Source organism: Plectropomus leopardus, chromosome 20 (genome assembly GCF_026936395.1).
Source record: "Plectropomus leopardus strain MGB_pleo_1.0 chromosome 20, ASM2693639v1, whole genome shotgun sequence".
NCBI lineage: Eukaryota > Metazoa > Chordata > Actinopteri > Perciformes > Serranidae > Plectropomus > Plectropomus leopardus.
In genome coordinates, this window is record NC_142195.1 from 11,411,594 (window position 1) to 11,432,874 (window position 21,281).

The 21,281-nt window shown below is 40.2% G+C and overlaps 1 protein-coding gene across 13 annotated transcripts in view; it reads left to right on the plus strand.

Annotated features, from left to right (window-relative positions):
* The window catches only part of add1 (adducin 1 (alpha)), a 36,639-nt gene that overhangs the window by 12,160 nt on the left and 3,198 nt on the right, over positions 1-21,281 (plus strand). For 2 of the 13 annotated variants that reach the window (XR_015775093.1, XM_088070620.1), the window contains exons 2-18: positions 664-872; positions 2,269-2,431; positions 2,772-2,923; positions 3,984-4,064; positions 4,284-4,433; positions 4,539-4,682; positions 4,808-4,906; positions 5,213-5,386; positions 6,404-6,754; positions 10,892-10,987; positions 11,118-11,210; positions 13,291-13,377; positions 15,278-15,434; positions 16,603-16,968; positions 17,842-17,934; positions 19,438-19,471; positions 20,806-20,821. Coding sequence is in view for 12 of the 13 variants with exons in the window: in XM_088070620.1 (XP_087926746.1) it covers positions 664-872; positions 2,269-2,431; positions 2,772-2,923; positions 3,984-4,064; positions 4,284-4,433; positions 4,539-4,682; positions 4,808-4,906; positions 5,213-5,386; positions 6,404-6,754; positions 10,892-10,987; positions 11,118-11,210; positions 13,291-13,377; positions 15,278-15,434; positions 16,603-16,968; positions 17,842-17,934; positions 19,438-19,471; position 20,806 (2,450 nt within the window). In the remaining variant the exon portion in view is untranslated. Of the gene's footprint in view, positions 1-663; positions 873-2,268; positions 2,432-2,771; positions 2,924-3,983; positions 4,065-4,283; positions 4,434-4,538; positions 4,683-4,807; positions 4,907-5,212; positions 5,387-6,403; positions 6,755-10,891; positions 10,988-11,117; positions 11,211-13,290; positions 13,378-15,277; positions 15,435-16,602; positions 16,969-17,841; positions 17,935-19,437; positions 19,476-20,805; positions 20,822-21,281 lie in introns of all 13 variants that reach the window. The other 11 variants (XM_088070622.1, XM_088070617.1, XM_088070616.1 and 8 more) reach the window with 9 other exon arrangements.

Genomic DNA, 21,281 nt, shown 5'->3' on the forward strand with positions numbered 1-21,281 from the left:
ATGATTTGTTTTGTTTTCCGAATTTTTTAAGTTTTTAACAGGCTCCACATGTGATGACAGCATTGATGTAATATAGTAAACATCCTAAGTGCAGTCATTACGGTTGGTAAATGTGCAACAACATTTTTTTGCTGATACCAGATATCAAACAAAAGCCATATACTGTATCGTATTAAGTTGCTGTGAGCTGTAAATTCACCACTTCTAAGTACTACTTCATGTATGCAGCTCCCTGTACCAAACAGTAGGGTGAAAGTCGAGAGCACTCACTCCGCAGCAAAAACAGAACGTCCTCAGAAGCACACTACACAGCGTGCTGAGTAGCAAAAACAAATGAAAAACAACTGCTTGACTTGCTGCGATCTCAGTCGACTGAGGGGTTTCCGGCTGATGATTCAAATCTCCAACTTTCAAGGGGCAGCCTTAAACAAAATACCTAAAAAATATACTGTATACAAGCTCACATCAAACATAGTACACCAGTGATGGCATAATATAAAACCTGGTATTCATCCAGCTGTTACAATCCCACCCAACAGACATTATGTTTTGATTTCAGACACTTATTGAAAAATGGGTGTGTGGGGAAGTAATGTTATCTTTTTGTCTTTAACTGACAGAAAAACTTAAAAATAAAGTTATCTCTTATCACTCCCTCTACAGGAGGCCAGCCCAGAATGAACGGCGACTCAGGTGCCGGCGTGGTGACGGCCCCCCCTCCCACCACAGCCCCCCACAAGGAGCGGTACTTCGACCGGGTGGATGAGAGCAGCCCCGAGTACCAGAGGGAGAGAAACATGGCACCGGACCTGCGACAGGATTTCAACATGATGGAGCAGAGGAAGAGGGTCTCCATGATACTACAGAGCCCGGTCAGTGGGACCGAAACATTAAATAAAGTCAGATTCAGTAGCATCCACTACAGTACAGTGTGTGCAGTACATTCACTACATCAACTGACAAAATACTGCAGTCACACGCTGCATGTTAAAATGTGAATAGGCTTTTTTAGTGTAAAGGCAGCAGCCTTCTCATCATCACATGATGGATCCAGTTTATTCGCTGTCACCAGTGTTTTGGCTGAATGCTCAGCACAGAGAAAAGCACTGTTTTAAAGGCCTATTGTAAGTATGAAAAGCACCGATATATTCAATGCCTGACAAAAGGCCCAGAGCGGTGCTGATATGAGCTTTTCATTTTTTTCTTTAGGTCAGTGCTGAGAGAGACACCAAGCTGTTACTTTTTTATGACCTTTCTGTGTTTCAACCATATGTACTGTTGAATAATAGTAGTAATTTTTATCTAGTATCTTTTAAAAACAGAGTTTACAAGGTGCAAACAAAGCAAAGCAGAAGCATGAAACCCTGAGGGCATTATATCCATAGAAGCCAAACAGTAATGCCATATTAAGGCAAAACAAAAACTGAGAAGAGATATAACAAGAGATAAGACAACACAATGAGATAACACAATACCAATGCTGCTACTACTACTACTACTACTGACAATAACAATAATAATAATAATGATAATAATAATAATAATAATAATAATAATAATGATAATAATGATAATAATAATAATGATAATAATAAATGCAGAATAAAAGGCTAAATAAAAAGCTGCATTTCCCTCAGTTTATTTTCACCCAGCAAAAAAATATTGAGGTCAAATCTAACACTACTGTTAAATAACAGAAACACCTGTCAGCATAACTCAATACACTTCAAAAGCACCACAAACTCCATCCTCCAAAACAACCACACAGCTGAATCAACACCTCTCAAAAACAGTTTCAACAGTCTGTAACCTCCATGAGGGTTTAGCGAGGTGTACCTAATAAACTGGAGGTTCCAGTGTATGTTTGGCTAATGTGTGTACTTATGTGGTTATACCTGCCTCTGCAAAAATGCCATGTGTCTGTTAAAAGGCTATACATTCATGTTATTTAAAGCATCCTTTGCATATTTAGCTTTCTCAGGTAAGTTTTAAGACTTGGCGAGTTTATTTTATAACATGTTAAAACACTGCAATGTGAGTTTATAGTAAATAGGGTAAAAATGTAACACTAATGTTGTTAAAAGCTTGCACACATAGTGTCAGTGTATTTAATTTCCTGAATAAGGTTCCAGAAGTAGCCTCCTAAAATCTTGAACAAGTGTTCTCTGTGCATCCTTTACCTGTTTTTGGTGTCATTGTGTTCTTTTTTTCCCTTTTTTATTCATTTTTTTATGTGTCTGTTTTTGTGTGTGCACTGATGATCTGCAGGCATTCTGCGATGAGCTGGAGACAATGATCCAGGATCAGCTGAAGAAGGGGAAGACGCCCACAAGCCTGCTGGCTCTGCAGCAGATCGCAGACTTCATGACCACCAGCATGCCCTCCATGTATCCCGCTGCACCACAGGGAGGCATGGCGGCGCTTAACATGAGTAAGCAGAGAAGAGAATGAGTGTGTGTGACTTTTTGACCTCAGTGCTGCGATGTCTGCGTGCTCACAATGAGTAATGCAGCGTATGCCAGAGTTAATTTCTGAACAAAGAGTCCAGTTAGATTCCAGTCGGCAGACCTTATTTAATTGTTATTATCTGTAAAGAAGATCTGTTTCTTTCCTGCTCGCCAGGAATCGTGAACGGTTCTTATTTCTTTCTGTACAGAGCCCTCGATTTTTATCAAAACTTGCCCTTGTAGTGTCTCATTTTCCATCCTATTATTATTGTTCAACATATTTCATGTAAGAGAGCGCTGTCTGACATCATCTCTTCATCTCAGGTTTGGGCATGGTGACTCCAGTGAACGATCTGCGTGGCTCAGATTCTATTTCTTATGACAAGGGCGAGAAACTGCTCCGCTGCAAGCTGGCTGCCTTTTATCGGCTCGCTGACCTGTTTGGCTGGTCTGAGCTCATCTACAACCACCTCACAGTAAGACAGGCTTCTTTTTTCATAACATAACCGACCATGTTGACTGAATTTAGCATCCAGCAGTTTGGTATTTTTATTTTTTCTACTAAAGCAGAGGTTTTTTAAACTGTGAGGTGTCCCTCTCCAGCAGGGGGACAGGAGAGTTGGAGAGGAGGGAGAGACACGAGGCAAGGATGGGACAAATCGTTGTAGTTGTTCTAAAAATAACATTAAGTAGTAGATTCAGAACACTTGTAATCAAAACCAGAGTGTATTGAGACCAAGACCAAGACTTTTACGAGTTGAGATCACTTAAAGACAAAGACCAAATCTGTTCAAGTCCCACACTGCACGACACACTAAGGATAAAATGTGGAACATGCAAATCATAGGCACTCCTCAAATTGATCTGAAAAATCAACATTCCCAGAAGAATACCCTCAAAGAACAAATGAAGATTCCTCTTCATTCACCTCAACTTAACCAATCTTTATGCAACACTCCTTTTTGCACAGGCAATTTAGCGATATCCCCACAGTTTTGGTCTTGACTGGTCATGAAAAAATTCCACGTCCTCATTGTCTGAGATAGAGGCAATACCAAGTAACTGTAATCAAGCCTGAGACTGAGTGGCGGTGCTGAGATCAGCCTTGAAACTAAGATCGATCTCTTGTACAACACTGCTTGTAATGGTGCCATTTTCCAGAATGCAAATAAATATAGGCTGAGAAAGACGCCTCAAGTTATAGCTCACAGCTAATTCACTAACTAACTGACTCAACAGCATCATTATACCTCCTATTTACATCACCCAGTACTTGCAGTTGCCTCTGTCTGAGGGGGTGCCCACAGTGTCAGACTTTAAAAAATCCCTGCCCGAAAGTGACACATGGTAAACAACCTCACACTGCACTGTATAATTACATCATTGACATGTATAATGGTATGTGGGATTTAACTATGTGTGTATCTTATATGTAAGTTCAGAATATATCCTTAGAGGGTATGCTTTGGTGTTTGTGAGTGAAAGGAAGAGTTAAGTAGCCCTGTAATCTAATGTCTCTGTCTGCTGATTCTTTAGGTCAGGGTGAACTCTGATCAGGAGCGCTTCCTAATTGTCCCTTTTGGGCTCCTGTACAGTGAAGTCACCGCCTCCAGTCTGGTGAGAATCTGTGCTGATCTCTGTTACAGCTGCATGCCTTTTTGTCTGTTTTCGATCAGTGAATGAAACCGTTTTCCTTTTTTCTCTCTCAATGATTACACTTGTCATGTGATAAAATAAGAAGAAATATAATTATCTCTCTGACTGCTTAATATTCAAAGCTTAAGTCATTAATATTGCTGCTTTGAGTAACCCCTTGTTGTCTGGCCTGCTCTTCAGGTGAAGATAAACTTTCAAGGTGAGATAGTTGACCGGGGCAGCACCAACCTTGGGGTCAACCAGGCTGGCTTCACTCTCCACTCCGCCATCTACGCTGCACGACCAGATGTCAAGTGTATCATACACGTACACACACCTGCAGGTGCTGCGGTAAGGACCAGCATGCACACAGTAATTAAACCCCATACAAAAACAGACATTGACATATTATCGTGTTACGTCATGTGTTGTGTGGGCTCGTTTGTTTGGTTGCAGGTGTCGGCAATGAAATGCGGGCTGTTGCCGATCTCACCCGAGGCGCTGTCACTGGGGGAGGTGGGCTATCACGACTATCACGGCATACTGGTGGATGAGGAAGAGAGTTCTCTGATACAGAGAAACCTCGGGCCTAACAGCAAGGTAACAGCAGAGCAATTTGACATTTAATGCCCTCATTATGAATTCGATTTTCTGAAAGTTTTTTTAGCACGTAGAAGCAACAAGAATGTGCTTTTCTCCTATTTTGTTTATTTTTCCTCTCCTAGGTGCTCATCCTGAGAAATCATGGCTTGGTGTCTGTAGGCGAAACAGTGGAGGAAGCTTTCTATTACATCCACAATCTGGTCACTGCCTGTGAGATCCAGGTAGGACACACACGGAGCTCTGCAGGATATTTCTTCTTAAGTATCACGTGAAAATAGTAACTTACACATGGATATTTATTTATGTCAAAGTATTGAACCATGTGTTTTACTTTTGGTTGTTATATTTGGCACCACAGTTGTCTGCATTTTTCATAACAATTGTCTTTGTCCCTTGTCTCTCCACATTTTTATATATGTTCATTTTCTTCATGTTGATGTCCGTGTGTCCTCATGTCCACATTTTGTTTTCTTTTTGGATTCTGGATTGGTCTGTTTTTTTTTGTTTGTCGGCCCATTTTCATTCAGGTGCGAACACTGGCCAGCGCTGGAGGGCCAGATAATCTGGTGATGCTGGACCCAACAAAATACAAGTTACGCCCGCGGGTCCCGGAGCCAGTCGGCGACGGGTCCTCTGCACACCCCAAGTGGCAAGTCGGGGAGCAGGAGTTTGAGGCTCTCATGAGAATGCTCGACAACTTGGTAAGTACAAAGAAAAAAAAGTAGAAACTTTTGCAGGGGAGTGGGAGGTTAATATTACCTCTACTCTCTGATGAGTTGAGACAACTAATCCAAACATTCTTCCAAATTACTGGATTTTTCCCAACAAGTACAAAGGTCGAGTACGAAGACTTGTTATCCTCCGTCTCTATGCAAAGAATGTGTGGCTCTTCCCTTTTTTCGTTGAGACCCGAAGCCTCAACTTGCATTGTTTTGCCATGAAATTAATATCATGGAATATATCCTTTCATCTCCTACTGTAGTCATTGCAGTCTTCTTCTTGAAGCTGTATTGCCTGACACAGAAACTAACTAACACTAACTAATCTCAAACTGCAGCACCTGGCTAAAATGAATCAGCGGACGCGTGTTTCTTTTTGTCAAGCTTGTCTGACCTTGCAACAGCGGCTTAGGTTGGCAGGACTTGTAGGCGTGTGGTAATGATACACAAAACTCAGAAAGTCACAAAACTGACCCAGTAATATCAGTTACACAGTAATCTAGCTAAAATCATCTGACATCAGCCACCATAAGCTGCTGGTCACACCAGAACAAGCTCTGAATGTATTGAATTGTGATGTATTGCCTATAAATTCAATGTTGGGCTTGAGAGAATAATGTGTTATTTCTGCTTTGAAAACATACGCAAGAGTCAAACAAAAGATCTGTGCACTGTACCTAAAGCTCCCTGTAAATTTTTAATTTTGCAACGTTTTTGTCATTCTTCAAAAATGCCTTATGAAGATCTCTGATCGAAACGTTGCAAAATTTAAATTTACTAAGAGCTTTTAATACAGGGTGTAGATCTTTTGTTTGATTCTTGCCTTGGTTTGATTTACTGATCCTGCACCTGTAGAAGTCATTTGGATGTGCGTGCCCTCCAACTTGCTTGCTTTCAAAACATAGTCATATTTACATAGTCTGGATTTAGACATTGATAGGTAGCTACTGTACTGACCATCTGCTGACCTCTGGTTTTGTTTGTCTTTCTGTCTCTCAGGGCTACAGGACGGGCTACCCTTACCGCTGCCCGGCATTGCGAGACAAAGCTAAAAAGTACAGTGACGTGGAGATCGCTCCCTCCGCCCATGGTGGTTACTCATACGGGGAGGACAGCGACTCAGGTGCTCGCTCCCCGCTGAAACAGAGCTTCCAGCGCGGCCAGCGCGACAAGACCCGCTGGCTCAATGCCGGCACCCGGCCCGACGAGCCCTACGAGGACGGGCCCGACGGCAGCAGCCCCAAGTCGAAGCCTAAGGTGTGGACGAACATAACACACGATCACGTCAAACCCTTGCTGCAGTCTCTCTCGTCTGGTGTCTGCGTGCCAAGCTGTATAACCAACTGCTTGGTCTGTGCCTACCTTATTGTTCATAGTAAAGATTTTACAGCTACCTTGTTGGTGGAAACGGGCAGCTGGTCGGCATCCTGAGTCTGGGGACAGTGAGGAGTGAAAGTATAGCGCAATACTGAAACTGGAAGTCACTATAATCCATCTTTTCACTACTTTTGAGCTGTTTTTAGGCTCACTCGTACTGTAATTTCAGATGTCCTATTAACCCACCTTTCCAAAGCAGTTAACTCTGTTCTGTTAATTACATTGTAGCACAGCTGTGAGTATTTGTTGACCCTCTTGCTCTTTTTTCCCTCCTGGTCTCCCAATGCTTGGTGATGCCGTGCCAGCTGCCCAAAGCATGCCCCACTGCATGTGTAGTAGTGAAATGCATTGTTGGTGTTGATGTTTTTCCCAGAGGAGCGAGCAGCAGGGGTGTGGCATGACTCCTCAAGTGCGCAGGTGAATGTGGCAAGACACGGTGACGTTGCTGCTAACTACACTTTTGCTCACCGCTCCCGTGGTACACATTCTTAGTTTGTCTTTGCATCTTGAAGTTAGCTTTTTGTAACTTTTTGCTCAAACATGATTCAGTGAAAAAATGATAGAGCAAGTGCAAGTAAAGTGAGATCTGATATCAACCAAAAATGTCTGTGAGTTTGCTCTGTGGGCTGCTCACACGGCATATTTATAAGATTTATATAAACAAATGAGGGAGGTGGCATGTCTATAACAATAATGCCAGATACATTATAAGTATTCAAAAACAATAATAAAAAAAAGCTAAATTTCCTTGACAAAAGAGTTATGCAGCCTGCTTTTCTAATTTTTAATTTCCTCAAATACCTTCAACTGCTTCCAGTTGTACTTTTCTGTTTCCTTTTCTGGTTTCAGTTTATTCTGAAAATGATTTTGACCTCAAGGCCTGCATGAGTGGATTTGTTTGAAAGAAGAAAAAAAAAACAACAGAGGAAAAAGCAATGAAATTTGACCTGACTTTTGAATCAATTATCTCCTGTTGGGAAAGTAGGAAATGTTGTGTTGTGAGACTCTCTCTCAGTGAGTATATCGCGTTTACATGTTCATCTCATACTCAACCAACCCCAACCCAGCTACTTCCATCCAGAAACCCTCCCTCATCTAGCCCCTGGTTTGGCAGCTAACCAGCCAAGCTTAAAGTCAACACAGGAATGAAGTCATGAGCTTACGCTTTCCACCGCGAATTACATGCCTAGTTTAAAAAAGGTTCAACAATATTTTGCATGAAAGCTGAAGATTTAATTTGTATATTCACCTGCTGCTCATTCAGTTTGGCGCAACAAATGGATATAGACTTTTTTTCTTCCAATCATGCTGAGCATTACCAGGTTCACTAAAACATTGTGTGAAATAGATGGGGTATTTTTCACATTAAAAGGAAAATGTCAATACAGAAAAAAAGGTTTCATCCAGTGCAGGAAAGATACACTCTTGTCTTAGTTTATAGCGTTGTGGCTTTTTTTTGGTCCCAACGTGGGCGAGTGTCCTCGGGTGTGTTTCTCTCTTATCTCTGTCATCCTTGTTGTTGTGTATCAGCCTGGGAAATGACTTTGGTGATGCCAGCTCACCCCTCACTGCCACTCTCGCTTCGTAAGCCAGCCTCATCATCTGTCACCCTCCCACTCACCCCTCACTTCTCCCTCCCTCACCCCTTTTACCTTTTTTTGTTTTTTTCTCATTCTGTGATGTTTTCAGTTGATCTTCAGTGTGATACTTCTGTTTGTTTTTGATTCTTATCGTACATCAATGATGATGACAAATGGTTTTCAGTTGTGCAGATACACTGTTAGGCTTTAGTCACTGCATCTTACTATATGCCTTAAACTGTCATCATGCGTGAGGTCTTTTCTATCAGTTTCTGACAGCAACACCAACACTGAGCATATCAGAAGTATTAGAGGAATACTTCACTCCCAAAATGACTATTGCAATTACTTACTCACCCTTTGTTACTCTGAATTTGTGAAAAAAACATTTTTCTATCTTGCCTCCTCTGTGAACGAAGATTTCAAAAACAAGGAAAGCTTTTGATGCATTTAAGTCATAAAGGTCTGCATTAAACGACAGCAAAACTATATCAAAACGTCTGTTTTTAAACTCTGACAACTTGTGCTGTATAATCCAAGCCTCATTTATCTAGTCTTTGTTCAGGTCTTCCCAAATATATGCATTTTCATCAGAACCTTAGTACCAAAAAACAGATGTGAAGGTGATGTCTGCGCTCTCATCAAAGCCAGACTCAGAATCAGAATCTGGTTCTAATGCCAAGTACATTTACATATACAAGGAATTTGACTTGGTGTTTTGGTGCAAAGCAATTAACATAAAGGGAGAATAAAATAGTGTAAGAGATAAAAATATAGAAGCAATTTAAAAATATAAAATTAAAAAATGGAATATAAAGAACACAAAATGTATGTACAAAAGGTGAAGGAAGTACAGTTGTGCAGAAGTTGGATTTATAGTGCAAATATCTACAGTCTAAATAAATAAGTTAACAGACAGTTAACATGTAAAGAAATACAGTCCAGTGTGCATTAATGTAATGCATAAAAACTTATTTAGCCTAACATTAATGTAATGTTTTCAGACTCTGGGGCCGGGTGAGAGCCTGTATCATGTAGGCGGCGGGGGGGAGGCCTGTAGTTTTGTTTATGATGTTGACAGCAGCGGGGAAAACAGTAATTTTAGTCCACTGAACACGAGAGCGGCTGGTTGCCTTGATCAGTTATTGTGTGACTTTGGTGTTATAAAGGGTTAGTTTGGATCCACCAAAGTCACACAATAACTCAAAGAATATAACTGATCGAGGCAGCGGTGAACCAGCAGCTCCTGTGTTCAGTAATGTAAAACTATTGTTTTTGTGGATGGGGTCTGGCTCTGGAGAGAGCATTGATAAATTTCACTTCGAGTTTCCTGTTTGGGAAGTACTGACCATCCACTAGATAAATGAGACTTGGATTATACTGCATAAGTTGTGTTAGTATTTGTTAACAGATTTTTTTTTTTTACATGGATGTCTATGACTTCAATTCATCGGCACTTCTCTCCGTTTTTGGATTCTTCATTCACCATGGAGGCATGCGAGAAAAACGAAGATTTCTTACTTAATTCAACTCAACATAGAATGAGTAATTGATATACAAATGGTTATATGGGGGCCAAGTATTCCTTTAAGTCAAAATGGTTGTCTAACCATCAGAAAGATTTTAAAGTGGTGTTCCTCTCTGGCTCCTTAAATCTGCCATACAAGATTTACCTCTCAGCATCTCAAACAAATCATGAACCACAACTATTTCTCATATGTAAAATACACTCATAAAACATTTTGCATCTCCTATACGTACATCTTAACCATCTGTTATTTGACTGTCAAAATGTCAACTGTGATTTCACTTCACACCCCCAGCAGCCTTGTGCAGGTTCAAGTCGGAGTTCCTAGAGTTTTAGCATTGACTTCCCTGGATAAAATAAAAAAAACTTAATTATGGAATACCACCATTAGATAATATGTGTAAAATTATATGCAACATCTACAGATATTAAATCAGATTGGAATAATTATTGAAATTGCACATATGTCTTTGTGAGCATCCCGCCTGTCGTTTTCTAGCACGTCTTGACAATTTTCTTCATTTTTTTGATATTGCAGCTCTATGCAGCATTTAAATCACATAAAAATGGGATCAGTCATGCATCAGCACAGCCCCAATATGCTCATTTAGATAATTTAGTTCCTGCTCCAGTCTCAACCGCACTGCACAAATCAAACATGTTGGATTGAGTGTAGTCATCACCCCTCATTACTGGTGAAATACTGTATAATCTAATATCATGGGCTGATCAGTAAGCATCACAGAGGTAACGCAGGTAATGATGTAAAACAGTCCTCAGTTAAATCTATGAAAGTATAAATTAATCTCATCATCATTGGTTCACTTTTTACATTCAAACCTTTTTAAAGCCATCCAACGTTGTCCATTTCATTTCCGCATGATTCTTGTATTGTGAAGCCTGCATAGTATTTTGTCTAAATCTATTTTTGTGCTTTGCTTCTCATGTCATTTAGTATGTCTGGTCTTTTTTTTTTTTAACAATTTTATGTGGTGTTTACAGTGGACAAAGGAAGACGGACTCCGCCAGGCTGCCGTAGCCAATCAGTTCATCCCACTGAACACCAACCCAAAAGAAGTGCTGGAAATGAGGAATAAGGTATCATAGTGTTCTCCTTTTGCTGGTTTTGCTTTAGCGAAACAAAAACTATCTAAGGCTCCTGACAAGCATGGGTGCACTTTGTATTTATCACTCTTTTCTGACTTCAAATGTTGATGTTTGTTTGTAGATCCGCGAGCAGAACCTGCAGGACATAAAGACAGCAGGGCCTCAGTCACAGGTTCTGTGTGCCGGCACTGTGGGGGAACGCACCTTTAACCAGGTCAGTGTGTGAACGCTGTGCATTAAAGACCTCGCTGCTGCAGCCATCCTGACCTGGATATGAATTTGTGTCTCAGACTGATGAAATATTTAAGAGTTTATGTAGTTTGGTCTCTTTAACCAGTTTAAATGCATTTATATATAGTTAAAAAAAAAATCATAAAATATTCTGTCCAGGTCTGGAGTCATCCCTTAAACCAAAATGCTGCAAAGTGTGAATATGGTGCGTGAAGTTCTTCTCCGCTTCATTTTTAAAATCTGACACCAGTTTCTGAAGGAGTAACTTCACTAATAAGTACTAGTAAATCTGTCCTCCATGTTGTGTCCCAGATCATGGGGTGACTTTATAACTGTCACATTATTTTTTGACCACAGAGATTTTCAATCTGGCAGGTGAGTAGTGTTTGGGAGAGGTAACCTCACTCTGCTCTCCAAACCTGCCAGCTCAGGTTGTGTCCATATTCATACAGTGTTTTTTTTTTTTTTTATTTAGTCTTTTTGTTTTCAGTAGTTCAGAGTCGAGGTTGTTCTCTGTCTCAGTACATGCAGACTGGTTTGCAAGTGTTTCTTTGGTTCATTTTGGTCTCTTGAGACGTTTAACAAAATCCCCACTACAGTCTAGAGCTTTGATTCTCTGCCTGAACACTATTGGGCCTGACCCGACCCGCCGGATTTGGGTCGGGCTATAATTTGTCCACATTCCCTCGGGGCTACAATAGGGCTCGTTTCTAGCTAATTTCCCCGGTTTAGAGCGCTCTATTTACATATGAAGTTTCACTTTTACTGTGTTTTGCGTTCTGCTGCTTCGAGAGTGTGGTGCACTGAACCAAACTGTACATTCCAACAGCGCCCTAACTTGATGCGCGGTCCACATTGTGCCATAGTGCGCCGTTGTGCTCGGAGTGTCTATTTACAAAGTGTATCACAAATGCCTATTACCGCACTGAAAAGACCAGTTGACTTTAGATTGAAACAAAGGATTTAACATAAATATAAATGTTTTTTTGTTTTTTTTTACAGTGGAAATTCCTTTTTTTTTAAAAATCAAACTCGGGCATAAAACAGCCATGGTTCAGGCTTGAAGAGAAACTATGCGAGTTTCTCTTCAATGAAAACTATGCGTTCATGTAGGGTCGCACCTAATTTTTTTAGGCCTGATCAAAGCTCTACTACAGTCTAACATACTTTGATTTCTTAGCATGCACTCTTTATCCTCTTTTTAAGAAGTAAAAATGGAAATAGCTTACAGTTTTACTTCAGTTTGCATGGTTTGCCCGAACCTTTGATGGGCAATTCTTAGCTCATTATTTAATTGAACTCAAACACCAGGAGGAGCCGGACATGGGCAAATTAAAAACTAATTATTTGTGCATTAACCAAGTTTTAGAGGTACCTAAAACTTACCCCAGCATGCCAGTAATAAGCCCTTGATGTGCTGTTTTGTTAAGACTAAAATCGTATGAACCGCACATTGGATGTGTGGATCGTTTGTCCCCACAGTGCATGAGCTTGGCTACTTTTGTACCATCACTGCTATGCTTCTCACAGCTCTCTCCAGAGCCGTCTCTCTCTGCACGCGTTTCCAGTGTTTATCTGTGTCTGTATTGTATGTGGGTATGTGGGTATGCAGAGGTGGAAAGTAACTAATCAAAAACAATTAACTGTGCTTTTACCAAGATTTCACACAGCTTTTATATGAAGAAAAAGAATGCAACTACTTAAAAAAACCTGCAGTTTCTGTATAAGGATTTATTGACTCTGAGCCTCTTTTGTGATAGGAAATCTTGGGAGATTATAAGTGCTTATAGAAATGATCTGGTTGACAAATTGGCCCTTCCACAGTGACCATAAATATGTCACCCACAGAAGCAGCCTCAGATGTGCTTGAGGATTACTTGCATCACAATATTTGTACTTGAGTGAGATATTGCAGCACTCTTTCCACCTTTGCGTGCGTGTGAAAGGTGGTGTGTTTCTGAATGTTTGCACACATTCACGCCTGCCTGACAGACTGCTGATTTGAATGTGCTGGTGTTTAAGAGCTGCGTTGTGCTCCCCCCTCACTGGGTTTACTATTGCAGGATGCCCCTCTGTCTGACTGTACAGACACTATTGATGGCCTCGATGTGTCCGAGGGGTCCTATAGTCCTGCTAAATCAATTAGAAAGGTACTTACTGCTCCAGTCACAAATACTATTCACCTGTACTTCACATCATCCTCCAGTCATTCCTCCGAGCCTGCAGATAGGCACCTGATATCTGGGCTTGTGTAGACGAAGAATGAGGCCATTTTCTCTTGTTTTATTTGTATGGTCATGTGACCTGGTCTTTTCTGCATGTTTATGCAATATAGAGCCCAACTCTGGATACATTATATATATATTTTTGCCAGCTACAGAGGGATCCTTGAGGTGGAAGATTGATGTATATTTTGCTGTTGTGAGTTTGTCTAAAAGAGAGGTTTTCACTGTTGTTTCGAAACATATTGTTACAAGTGAAGTGTTGGTGGGCAGAAGGGAGAGGGAAGGTATTACATCTAGTGTTTACTGCATGCAGGCATTGTAGGAATTAAAAAAAAAAAATCTTTTTTTTGCACACGATGTAATAATGTCCTAAAAATGTAAGAAAACTTGCCCTCAGCTTGATCAAAAATGTAATAAAACCCAATAATGTAAAAAACTTGAATAATAATGTCAGAAAATATATGTGCTGACTGATATTGTAATAACATTAAAAAGTATTTGTACGTTTATTTTAAGTGAAATCACATAATCTAACCGTAATGCAAATCACCTATTAAAGCTGTATTGGTGTTACGACAGGTGGCTTAGTTAATGGTAAATCTTATACATTCACAGAGTAAAATCAAAATCCTCTCTATCAAACTTCCTGCTTGTTGTTTCCCTCCTGGAACAATAACAACAACAAAAAAGTTTGGTTATACTGCTTGAATGAATTAATTTATATAAGACATTTGTTGGTGTTTATTAGGTTTATATTTGCATGTTAAAACTCTCCTTTACCCATGCAGAAATTTCATAAGATCAGACGAGGCAAACGAGACACCTCATTCAAGAAGAATCATCGTTCACTCTAATGAGAAAGAACAATTCATAGAGATTGAATAGACTGTTTCTTATGGTTCGATGGCGTAATGTTAGCATCCATCGCAGCTTTGTCGTCTCCTGATGGTGTCTAATCTGAGATCCACTCTGGTCTAATGGACAATACTTATACAATCAGCATGGGTATGGGTGGAGTTCTTCTTTTTGTTAGTTTAATGCATCTTTGCCAGATAACAGTGTACCACTTGCAATCTGTTGTAATTTTCAAATTCTGCATAAAGCCTAGAGTTTACATTTCGAAACATGATATCAGTGTTAGGTGTTTGCGTTTTCAGCAGGCTCAGATTATTGTAACAGTATCAACATTTTTGTATACTTGCGTGCTTTACATTTCCGAGAAAATAAGCACATCTTTTTGACATTATTACATCATCTGTTACAACTATAAGAAACAGTAAAAATGTAATTACAATATCAGTCAGAACATTTTATTACAGGATTGATTTTAATAACATTTTCAGGAAATGACTTCATTATTGGATGCTGTAGTCCTTTTAAGAGTGAGTGAAGTATAACCTGTTAAAACTTTTTTTTTTAAACAAAAGTAGTTTAGTTTACAGCAGTTATGGTTTTATTGCTTCACATTAACTACTTCCTGTTTGCTTGGCGATTTGCTGTTGGCTTGAACTTTTTCTCAGATCTGTCGGCGCTCGGCTTTTATGCATCAGTGTTTTAATGACATGTGCTTCCTGTATTTTGAAATGGCCTATCAGTTCCGAGACATACATTTATTCACGTAGGGCTGATAATTCTGCTCACGCTGCATAATAGTTATGTGTGTAAACTGCCTCTAATCTAATAATCCAGTTCAACTGAGTGAGTTTTCTTCAAGCATTCTAGTTTTAAACACATTAAATCCTTCCATGTGTAACCTGCAGTAACTGTAGTCTGTCTTTTACTAGAGGTCTCATCTCTCTCTGTCTTCCTTCTGTGTGTCCTGAAGGGGGAGCTGGTGACCGCATCCAAGGCCATCATCGAAAAGGAATACCAGCCCAAGGTCATCGTCAGCAAGCAGGGTCCCAACCCCTTCACCAAACTCACCGACCAGGAGCTGGAGGAGTACCGCAAGGAGGTGGAGCAGAAACAGAAAGGGCCTGAAGGTAAAGCTGATGAATGGAGAAGATGAAATAGTTCTTGGTATAATATGAGAAAAAAAAACACTTTTTCCATACACACTCTACACTTGTATTCTGTAATAGATCAGTTTATATTCACAACTGGTGAAATGTGCCATTCTTGTCAGCTCTCATAGAATTTGCCAGCAATTTATGGTGTTTCTAACAAGTTTTAGGAATAACCATCAGCCACTGCACACGTGCTGTCAAATTGGGGTAAAACATTTTTTCTTCTTGAGTTATTTGGTTATATTCTGCAATGATCTGATAATAACACATGTACATAATGACTTGTGTAGGAAGCATTTATGTCAATGCAGATAGGAGTTCATATAAAATTGCATTACATGAACAGGGAAGTGTGTTTTCCAACTGACAGCTCCATCTTTCTTTGTCTGTTTCTCGACCTCCCTCAAGAAAAGTGACTTAGATAAATCATCACAGACAGTATAGATACAGGCAAGAGCTGAGTCGAGATCTACTGCAGCTATTTTAACCCTTTAAAACCTGAACGGACATACGTTTTTATTACGCTGCATTCAGACACCTTTCACAAGTATTTAAACCTTTAAAACCTGAGCAAAGAGGTTTAATTCTTTTCAAAAACATGGGAAAGACAATTAGTAAATTGCAAGGAACTGGTAAAAGGTGACAAGAAATAAACCAAAAAGTTAATCTGAAAAAAGAGAGAGAGAAATATTCAAAATTTATTTAAAAAAAGGTGAAAAATTTCCAGAAACAAACTATTATTTCATTATTATTATTATAATTTATTAGAATTACATATAACAAATATGTCACACAATATAGATTAAAAAATGTTCACATGTAATTTCCTTTATTTTTCCTTTTTCTTTTCTTTTTTTTTTTTTTTTTTACTTTTTTGGGTAATTTTTTTCTGACTTTTCATTAATTTTACTTTTTGTTTTTGCAAATGTTGGGAACATTTCTTGCTAAGATACTTATTGCATTCCTCTCATGTTTTTGAAAGAAACTAAACTGATTTGATAAGGTTTCAAAGGGTTAAAGAGGCTCATAATAAAATTCTAACATTTTTTCAGGGGTACTTTTACCTCCCTGCAGAATCATGCATAAACCTAATGAACTTCAGCTTGGTGATGTTATGTCTCCACACACACACACGACTTCACAGTGCAGGGACGAGATGATAGTAGGGGGAAATCAGCCTCCAGCATACCCTGTCCTCAGCCTGAAACACTACCGGGGGGTCAAGCCTCTGTCTCCACACCTCAACTGTCTACAACTGACTCACCAAACGTAGAGAGAGCTCCACCTACAACTCCCACACTCGCCACACCAGCCTCCGAGCCGGGCTCTTCCTTCCTCTCCAGCGAGGCTGAGCCAGCTCAGGGCGGCGCAGACTCTACAGATGATGTTTTTTCAACCGCAGAAGAGGTTTTTTCAGCTCCAGATTCCCCGCACAAGGAGTTCCACTGCGCTGTGCTGCGAGCCCTCAGCAAGGAGTCATCAGTGGTAGCTAAGGCGGATCAGGCTCCAGGTACAGCAGATGAAGCGGACTCGCGCCTTAAATCCGGCCTTCCGCTTCCCTCCTCCCCTTGCTCAGCCCTGGTCCGTCTCACTACACACCGCTACACTGGGCGTGTGGGGATCCCTGCCTGCTGTGTCCTCTCCTTTTATTCTGGGGGTTTGGAGTCTGCTGCCGTTATTTTACCAAGCATCCTCCCTACCCATAGTTCAATCTTGGAAGCCTTTGCTTGATTATTTTGTCCCTCCATCCCCTCACTCTGATGTCTTGTCCAAACTAGGCATCAGAGTTCTGGCAGATCAGATTTGATTGGACGAGGAGCTGAGTAGAGAGGATGTGAGGAGTTAAAGCGAGCTCATTTTGAGATTTAAAGCCGTCCCCTCGCTTTGAGGGCGCTCTTGCCGCAAAAGTGCTTCTGCAGTGGAGTGTTGTGCTTAACATTTTGAGGAAGCCGTGTCTGTGCTCAGTCATCCAATCAGAGCTTCCCGTGTGTGGACATGAGTAATGGTGTCCTCCTTCTCTTCCTGCTAACCTGTCCTGGATATATCTCTGTTTGGTCTCCCTCCTGTGCCTCTGATTTCCAATAAAAACTAATGGTAGTTTTGATTTGTTTGGCTCTTTGGAAAGGTTGATTTGTTTATTGATTTATTTTTTCAACTGAGAATTGTTTGAAAATGTTTGCAGTGTTCTCCTGATTCAGGCTTCCTCCCCAGTTTGGTTCTCTGTGTTTTCCTCCCTTTTCTTTGTGTTGCGATGTTTGTTGTTGAGGGCTCAATACAAATTATAGCCCACGAATAACATAAGTGCTCGTTTATTTAGTGATTTCATGATTTATATTCCTCATTTAATTGTCATTTCTTAATGTTTTGTTACATTTTCATTCAGACCTGGAGCAGCTAGCAGAGCCTGAGGAGGAGGAGCCCAAAAGCCAGAAACCCACCACTACGCCACCCAGCACCCCAGTCAGAGCAGAGGAAGGTAGGTTGGTCTGACATACTCCACATATCTGCAGCGGCCTGAGTCAGCATGGGTTTTTTTTGTTTTCCTCTTGCTGGGTTTTGGGGCTTTTCGAGGGTCTACAGAGGAAATGCGGAGCCTCCTGCCCGTCCACCTGCCTGTCTGTCTTGGGGTCTGTTCATGTTGTGGTCTTTAATAATTAATACTACTACAGGTGCTGTGCTGTGTTTGCTGTAATAACAGGCCAAGAGGTCTTGATGATTTAATTAGGTTTATGCTATGAGAGATAAGAAATTCCAGGCTTTAATTCAAAGTCTCCAGACCGAGCGGTAGCCTTCAGGCTGAAAAGTGAAACCCAACACAAAAGTAAACAAAACTGCAGTTCTTTGAATGGCCACTTGAGACTGGTTCCAAAAGTGAGTCAGTCACCATTGAGCTCCAAGTTAAAAAACCCAACTTTACAGCAGAAATAAACATGTTTACAGCCTGGTACAAAAACCTTTTTTGTCTCCATAGCTAGTTTCCTTTATGACAGTTGTTCAGGGGATGAATTTTATATAAATCTCCTGTTTACATTTTATTAAGGCATTAATTCATGCATAATTAAGGGAATAGCTGCTTTGAGTGACAGACTGTCTGTGAGGTGTCACCACAGTATATGAGTCAGATAAATCCCTCGCTCCTCCACAGTCTAGATATGGTCACTTCTAGCTCCAAAAAAGCCAAGACTGCGACAGCCTAAAAGGACACCCAGCTGTGACAAGACATCAATATGATGTCAGAAAGACGTTGGACTCTGACTGTAGACAGACATTCAATTTTGCTTCAAATGAAAATAGGGTCTAAAGATGCTATAATTTCACATTGTGTGAACGTTAATATTCTGACATTTTGCAGATGTATGGTATCCCAGGTATGAGATTTGTAGTCTATGCGTCATACGTAGTATCAGGAAATACTTTGCAAAGACACTGACCTATTGCATAGAAAAGATGAGGTATAATTTAAAAAAAATAGCATTTATTGATGGACCCCAGTGCAGACATCTTAGTCTATTTTTATTTTTTTATTTTTTCTCCCTCTTGGTCTTTATTACTATTGGATTACACCTCTGTGAACAGTATCATCCACGATGATACCAGAACTGGCTCTAAAAGTTAGGACGGTAAAGTTTTAATCTTCATTTGAAAAATAATTGGCATCTTAAATGAGTCAGCATGAGGGAGGAAGGAGATGAATAGTTTTGATCGCAGGTGTAATCTAATACCTGAAATTTTGTTCTATAACATATGTCTCTATGTACAGTATCTCCTTTACCCCTTCACTTCCATTCTCCATCTTTTTGGAGTCTAATAAGAATGGTTCCCAATCATTCTTTTTAAGATTTTCTTCTGGTGTTTTTTTTTTCTCTCTATTTCACATTTTAATTTATTTTTTAATTTAACTCTGTGCCTGTGGTTTGATCTGCATAGACATTTGTTTCTACTTGTGCTTTTTCTTCTTTGTGGCTGCGTTTACAATCAGGAGATGGAAATACAAAAGAGTACCTGTTGCCATAGTAAGTACGTACTGTTCCACCTCCTCACCCCCCCTCTAAGTACCCGTCATCTTCCATAGCTTTTGTTTGATCATTTACCTGTTTTTCTTTGCATGGCTTCACTAGCAGAGCTGTTCTGTGGTCTGAACTAACCCGTCTCTCCGGGGTTTGAGACTGTTCAGTTGGTTTTAACTTGAACTCCTCTGAGTCTCTTTCTTGGGGCTGATGGGGGTTATTTCAGAGCTCCTCCCTTTGTTGTGATTCACTGTCTCCAGTCTCTGTTCAAAATAAATACATCGTGGCAAGAAATTACAAGAAGTAAGTAGTTATCTTAATACATTTTCCTTAGAATCTGATTACAAATTCAGATCTGTAATAACATTATCAAAGGGTAACTTTTGTATTTTTCAAACTAGAACTTATTTTTCCATGTTTTTGTGTCGTAGTGACTAATGGAGACAACCATTTTTAGAAATTGGGCAAGACGGCTGCAACTGGCAGCAACAAATCAGGCTGTAATGTAACCACTCGGGGCAACTGTACATCGTCCTTTAACATCCACTAAATGTGCTTGTTTTTGCAACTGACAAGCTCAGATTGTTGCTGTAAGTGTCTGACAACATTATGGGAATGATCCTTTGTAAAGAGACCTTTTTGTTAAAGAGTAAGATCCTTTTTCTTTGACCAAAGTCACCATCGCAAAACCCACCAGACACTATTTAAGGAAACACTAATTTTACACTAAAATTACTGTTTTTTTAAACTGAGTCTGGTGGGTTTGGCAATAGCAATTTCATGGTGTTTTTCGGTCAAACAACAAGGATCTTACTCTTAACAAAAATGCTCTATCTCTGTAGGAATCCTTTCCATAATGCTGTCCAACACTTAGAATAATAATCTGAGCCTGTCAGTGGCAAAAAAGCACTTTAAGCGCATGTAAATGGACGGTGGCACAAATGCCCCAGGTAGTCACATGGCTGCCCATTCTGCCGCTGTCAGCTGCAGTACTGGACCAGATTCAAACATTGCTGTTCCCATCAGTCACTTAAACACAAAAATAGGAATGTAGGGTCCAGATTGAAAAATACCGAAGTTACCCTTTAATGTCCCATTTGACCATACGATAGTGACCTGGTCTAAACAAAGGTGGAGGATGTTTCTGAAGTAAACCTCGCAGCTCACAAAACCTTTTATGTTGGATAACCTCTCTTTTCTTCCTCACTGTCAAATTAACCAACCTCTCTTGCACATATGCACATTTTATCAGTGTGATACGAGACTGTATGTATTTGTGTTTCATTGAAAAAAATCAGGTAATGTTCTGAAAATGTGTTGAATGTTTTTTTGTCTTGCAGACGAGTCCTTTACCAGGTACATCAGTGCTTTATCTGGGTGTGGCTTTCAACCAACCTTGCTGCTGTCAGCTTTGCTGAGACTTGCTTTCGGTTTAGCTTGTAACGGTCGAGGTCAGATGCTTTGGCTGTGTGGTGTTTCGTCTCCATTTTATCTGTCTGTGTGTTCGGCCCTGTCTCTGTTGTGACAGATACGAGAGATGTCAAATCAAGACTGGTGTGTGTAGTGCCTTCTCAGGTCTTGACAAAGGGTTTTTTTCTGGCTGGTCTCTATAGCATGTGAGCAATATTAAAAAATGATCCAAGCTGTAGTTGTCTTGCACCTGACTGCTCTGTGTGAGCTTGTAGCTGAGCTTGAGTCAGTGCTTTGGATGCTGTTTGGGCCTCTGATCCACAGAAGATCTCATGGAGCAGAGCTTCTGGGTCCAGCACTTGTTGCTTCTTCACTCTTTTTGCTGGGAGTATTTTCAGAGGTCGAC